Source organism: Malurus melanocephalus, unplaced genomic scaffold (assembly GCF_030028575.1).
Source record: "Malurus melanocephalus ecotype Western Australia unplaced genomic scaffold, MMel_1.1 scaffold_1281, whole genome shotgun sequence".
Lineage (NCBI taxonomy): Eukaryota > Metazoa > Chordata > Aves > Passeriformes > Maluridae > Malurus > Malurus melanocephalus.
In genome coordinates, this window is record NW_026624513.1 from 46,901 (window position 1) to 52,557 (window position 5,657).

The 5,657-nt window shown below is 64.6% G+C and overlaps 1 protein-coding gene across 1 annotated transcript in view; it reads left to right on the forward strand.

The window, feature by feature from the left end:
• Positions 1-798: 798 nt before the first annotated feature.
• FCHO1 (FCH and mu domain containing endocytic adaptor 1) overlaps positions 799-5,657 on the forward strand; it is a gene marked incomplete at its 3' end in the record, with an annotated part of 8,735 nt that continues 3,876 nt past the window's right edge. Inside the window, exons 1-11 of the mRNA XM_057387647.1 lie at positions 799-869; positions 1,469-1,561; positions 2,150-2,241; positions 2,330-2,404; positions 2,479-2,620; positions 2,701-2,853; positions 3,850-3,954; positions 4,545-4,643; positions 4,737-4,833; positions 5,446-5,490; positions 5,570-5,642. Coding sequence (XP_057243630.1) covers positions 1,535-1,561; positions 2,150-2,241; positions 2,330-2,404; positions 2,479-2,620; positions 2,701-2,853; positions 3,850-3,954; positions 4,545-4,643; positions 4,737-4,833; positions 5,446-5,490; positions 5,570-5,642 — 908 coding nt within the window. The remainder of the gene's footprint in view (positions 870-1,468; positions 1,562-2,149; positions 2,242-2,329; positions 2,405-2,478; positions 2,621-2,700; positions 2,854-3,849; positions 3,955-4,544; positions 4,644-4,736; positions 4,834-5,445; positions 5,491-5,569; positions 5,643-5,657) is intronic.

Sequence of the window (5,657 nt, forward strand, 5' to 3'; positions counted from 1 at the left end):
TCCCCCCGCCGCCCCCGCAGCATCACCGGGGTGGGGGTGCAGCCCCGCGGCCCCCCCGATCCCCGTACCGGAACCCCCCCAATCGCTGTGCACCGCGCCCCGGTGCGATCACCCCGCCCCGGAGCTCCCCGTTAATAAAGCCCCGGTGCAGCCCCCGCTGGCCACGATCCCGCTCCCGGTGCTGCGGGCGGCCCCCCCGCCACCTCCCGCCGCTGCAGGTGCAGGGATCGCTTCAGCGCTTTCCCTCCTTCTTCTTTCGGGGTGCACGCCCCGATCCCCCCGCGGGGTCCCCCCCGTTCCCCGGGGGATTCGGGGGYGCGCAGCCCCCCCTCGCCGGTGCCGCCGGTCCCGCACCGGGCCCTTCCCGGTGYCCCCGCATCCCTCGAGGGGTCCCCGCCGCCCCCCGCGCCCCGCTGAAGGTCACGGCTGCGGGCGGCCGGAGCCGCGCGGTTTTGGGGCGCAGGGAGGGGGTGGCCCTGCCGCAGCCCCCCCAGCCCGCACCCCMCGTCCCGCTCGGGGACGCGGTGGCCGCGGCCACCAGCGGGGACTTTGGCCGGCGGCGCGTTCGTGGCGTTTGCGGCCGCCCGGSACCGGCGGGGGTGGGGGTCCGGCGGGCCCTGAGCCCCCCCCGACCCCTCCCAGCTTTTGTCCCCCCCACTTTGACGGGGGGAAGTGGGGGGGCCGCGCTGAGCCCGCCCCGCTGGTGACACAGGTGGCCGAGCCCGTGCGGAGGGACCGGGGAGCGGGGGGGGCTCGGGGCGGGTTTTTGGGGGGGCTGCAGCGGGCCCTGACCCCCCCTCTAATCCCCGCAGACCCCCGGCGTGTTGAGGATGCTCGGGGGGGCCCCGCGAACCCCGCAACAGCCCAGGGTGAGGCGGGGGGGCCTCCCCCGGTGGCGCCAAGCAGGCGCGAATTTTTGGGGTTTCCTGTTTTTCTCCGGTGCATGATGGGGAGCGGGGMGGGGAGGGGGGGCACAGCCTGGGGGGGCACATCTGGGGGTGCCCCCATTTAGCGCTGGGGGGCTGCTTTGCTCGGGGGAATCCCCCAGCACGGCACATTTTGGGGGTCGGGTAAGGATTGGGGGGATCGGGACATTTGGCTCCTTCTTTGTGTGGGGCGGGGGTTTCTCAGGGGGTGTTTTGGGGGAGTTTTTGGGGGGTCTGGGGGTTCACGGGCAGGGCCGGGTGCGGGAGCAGCCGCCGCCGCACGCAGCAGCCGCTCATTTATTATTGATCTGCGTATCTGGTGTCGGGCCCAGCGCCGCCCCGGGGGCCCCCCCGAGCCCCCCCCGGCACCCCGAGGTGCCGCACATTTTGGGGAGGGGTCCGCGGTGGGGTGGAGGGGGATACCCTGCGGTTTCCATGGCCACGGCGCTGCGTTTTCCCGGGAAAAGCGATAAAAACGGGCGGGTGGGTGCGGGGTGGGGACCCCGCGGACCCCCCCCGGTAATGCGCGGGTGTCCCCCCAGGGCTCCGGGAGTTGAACCGCGGGGTCCCCGCGCCGCTGTCGCCCCCCGCCCCTCCCCCCCTCCAAGATGTCCTATTTCACCGAGAACTTCTGGGTAAGCCGGGACCCCCCACCTTTGGGTGCCCCCCACCCTTTGCGCTCATCTCAGACACCCCCCACCCCGCAATTTTCAAGCCTTGGCACCCCTGTTAATTAATTAATTGTGTGTGGGGGGGTGATTGATAAGGGGGGTCCTGGGGATTTTGGGGGGGGTCCTGGTGCTGTCCCTGTCCCCCGCCTCATGGGGGTCCCCAGCCCGGGTTTCGGGGCGGGGAGGGGGGGGAAGTGGTGTGGCCGGTGCTTCCTGCTTCGTCTGGCAGCTGCTGGCACCTTCCTCTTCCTCCTGCCTCAGTTTCCCCCGAAGGGGGGGGGGTTCACCTGCACCCCCAGCCTGTCTGGGAAAAGTACTTTGTGGGTGGGGGGCAGCACCCAAAAGAACTTTGTGGGTGGGCGGCGTTTGGGGTTCACCCCACATTTTCCTGCCTCGTGCTCCTCCAGGGCTGGTTCTGGCCAGGACTGGGGGGCTCAGACCCCAAATTTTGTGGGGTTTGGGCTGCTCCAATGCTGATCCTGGTGGCCCCAATGAAGCGGGGTGTGAATCCTGTGGGATTTGGGGTCTGAGGGTGGGGATCCCCCCCTGCAGGGCGAAAAGAACCACGGCTTTGACGTCCTCTACCACAACATGAAACACGGGCAGATCTCCACCAAGGAGCTCGCTGACTTCGTCCGYGAGAGGTACCCGGCTTTGGGGTACTCCAAAATCTCTGGGGAGGACCCCAAAATCCTGTCCCCATCCCCAAAACCCCCTCCCTGCCATCCCCAGGGCTGCCATCGAGGAGAACTACGCCAAGGCCATGGTGAAGCTGTCGAAGATGGCCACCAACGGGACCCAGCTGGGGTACGGGGCGGGSTTGGGGACACCTCGGGGTGGCTTTGGGGACGCCGCTGACCCTCCCCGCCGCCCTCCCCCAGGACTTTCGCCCCTCTCTGGGAGGTTTTCCGCATCTCCTCGGACAAGCTGGCCCTGTGCCACCTGGAGCTGATGAAGAAGCTGCACGACCTCATCAAGGAGATCTCGCGCTACGGCGAGGAGCAGGGCCGCGTGCACAAGAAGGTACCGGCGCTTTTTGGGGTCCCTGTCCCCCTCCCCGGCACCCCTGGGTGTCCCTGGGTCACCCTGCTGTCCCCTGGCAGTCCAAGGAGGAGGTGGCAGGGACGTTGGAGGCCGTGCAGCTGCTGCACGGGGTGGCCCAGCTGCTGCCCAAGTCCAAGGAGAGCTACCACAGCAAGTGCCAGGAGTACGAGCGGCTGCGCAAGGAGGGCACCAGCCAGAAGGACATCGACAAGGTGGCACCTCCCGGGGTCTCTGTGTCACCCCCATGGTGGTCCCTGTGTCACCCCCAGGGTGGTCCCCGTGTCACCCTGAGCATCTCTGTGTCACCCCCATGGTGGTCCCTGTGTCACCCCGAGGGTCTCTGTGTCACCCTGAGGGTCCCTGTGTCACCCCAAGGGTCTCTGTGTCACCCCCAAGGTCCCTGTGTCACCCTAATGGTCCCCGTGTCACCCCCAGGGTTCCTGTGTCACCCTCAGGGTCCCCGTGTCACCCCCATGGTGGTCCCTGTGTCACCCCCATGGTGGTCCCTGTGTCACCCCAAGGGTCTCTGTGTCACCCCCAGGGTGGTCCCTGTGTCACCCCAAGGGTCCCTGTGTCACCCTGGGTGATCCCTGTGTCACCCCAAGGGTCTCTGTGTCACCCCCAGGGTGGTCCCCATGTCACCCCCAGGGTCCCTGTCCCCATCCCGGTGGTCCCTGTCTCCCTGTCCCCTCCCTGATGATCCCTGTCCCCTTCCTAACCATCCCTGTCATTCTTGGGAATGGTTTCTGTCCCCTCTGGGTGGTCCCTGTCCCCTTCCTCATGATCCCTGTTATTCTAGGGGATGATTCCTGTCCCCTGTCTGTGGTTCCTGTCCCCCTGGGTTGTCCCTGTCCTTTCCCTGATGATCCCTGTCCTCTTTCTGATCACCCCTGTGGCTCTCCTGGATGTCCCCCTGGATGTCCCCTGTCCCCCGGGGTGGTCTCTATCCCTTCCCTGATGATCCCTGTCCCCTTTCTGACCATCCCTGTCACTCTCCTGGATGTCTCCTGTCCCCTAGATGATCCCTGTCCCCCTGGGTGGTCCCTGTCCCCTTTCTGACCATCCCGGTCATTCTCCTGGATATCCTCTGTCCCCTTGGATGTTCCCTGTCCCCTGGGTGGTCACTGTCCCCTTTCTGACCATCCCTGTCCCCCTGGATGTCCCCTGGATGTCCCCTGTCCCCCGGGTGTCCCCGACTGGCGGCGCAGGCGGAGCTCAAGTCGCGGAAGGCGGGCGAGGCGCTGCGGAGGGCGGTGGATAAATACAACGCTGCCCGCGCCGACTTCGAGCAGCGCATGATGGACTCGGCCATGGTGGGGATTGGGGAAGGGATGGGGGGCACGGGGGGCTGGGGAAAGGATGGGAACCATTGGGATTTGGGAAAGGATGGGAACCATTGGGATTTGGGAAAGGATGGGAACCACTGGGATTTGGGAAGGGATAGGCATTGGTGGAATTCGGGTAGGGATGGATTTAGGAAGGGGTGGGCAGTGATGGGATTTGGCAGCAATGGGAACCACTGGGATGGAGGAAAGGATGGGAACCACTGGGATTTGAGCAGGAATGGGATCTGGGAAGGAATGGGCACTGATGGGATTGGGGCAGGGATGGGAACCACTGGGATTTGGGCAGGAATGGAATTGGGGAAGGGATGGGAACCTCTGGGATTTGGACAGGAATGGGCATTGATGGGATTTGGGAAGGGATGGGCACTGATGGGATTTGGGCAGGAATAGGAACCCCTGGGCTTTGGGATGGGATGGGATGGGCACTGGGATTTTGGCCCTTGGGGATGGCACCACCATCCCATCCAAGCCCCTTTCCCTGGTCTGTCAGCTTTCCCGGAGCTGTCAGCTCCCGGGCACATCCCCCCTTTCCTGACCCTCCCTTTTCCCTGCTCCAGCGATTCCAGGAGGTGGAAGAAGCCCACCTGCGGCACATGAAGGGGCTCATCGGCTCCTACTCGCACTCCGTGGAGGACACGCACGTCCAGATYGGCCAGGTGAGTCCCCAGATGAGGGACCCTTCCTCATTCCGGCTTTTCCCTCTTCATTTCATGTCCCCTTCCCGTTTTTTTGTTTTTTTTTTCTCTCAGGTCCATGAGGAATTCAAGCAAAACGTGGAGAACATCGGCACGGAGATGCTGCTGCGGAGGTTTGCCGAGAGCAAGGGGACGGGGAAGGAGCGGCCAGGTGAGGATGGACATGGGGGGTCCCAGTGGTGCGGGATGGATCCCTGATCCCAGTTTATCCCATCTAATCCTGGCTGATCCCGCCTGATCCCGGCTCATCCCATCTGATCCTGGTTGATCCCATCTGATCCTGGCTGAGATCCCATCTGATCCCATCTGATGCCATCTAATCCCAGTTTATCCCATCTGATCCCGGCTGATCCCAGCTGATCCCATCTGATCCCGCCCATCCCATCTGATCCCAGCTGATCCTGGCTGATTCCATCTGATCCCATCTAATCCTGGCTCATCCCATTTAATCCCATCTGATCCCAGCTCATCCCATCTGATCCCAGCTGATCCCGGCCCATCCCATCTGATCCCATCTAATCCACTCTGATCCCATCCAATCCCATCTGATCCCCTCTGATCCTGTCTGATCCCATCTGATCCTATCCAATCCCATCTGATCCCAGCTGATCCTGGCTGATCCCATCTGATCCTGGCTGATCCCATCTGAACCCATCTAATCCCAGTTTATCCTATCTGATCCCGGCTCATGATCCCATCCAATCCCATCCAATCCCATCTGATCCCAGCCCATCCCCTCTAATCCCGGCCCATCTCCGTGCAGGAGCGCTGGATTTCGACGAGTACCGCCTGGCTCCAGCGCAGGAAGGCAAGTACGTCTGCATCCAGCGGGGAATTGGGGGTGCCGGGGGGGCTCCTCCTCACCCCGCTGCTCCCACCCCTCCCAGGACCCAAGAGGAGCCGCAGCAAAGCGTTCCGGATCCCGGGCCTGAGCCGCAGGGAGCGCGAGCGCGACGCTGTGTAAGGGCCCTGCGT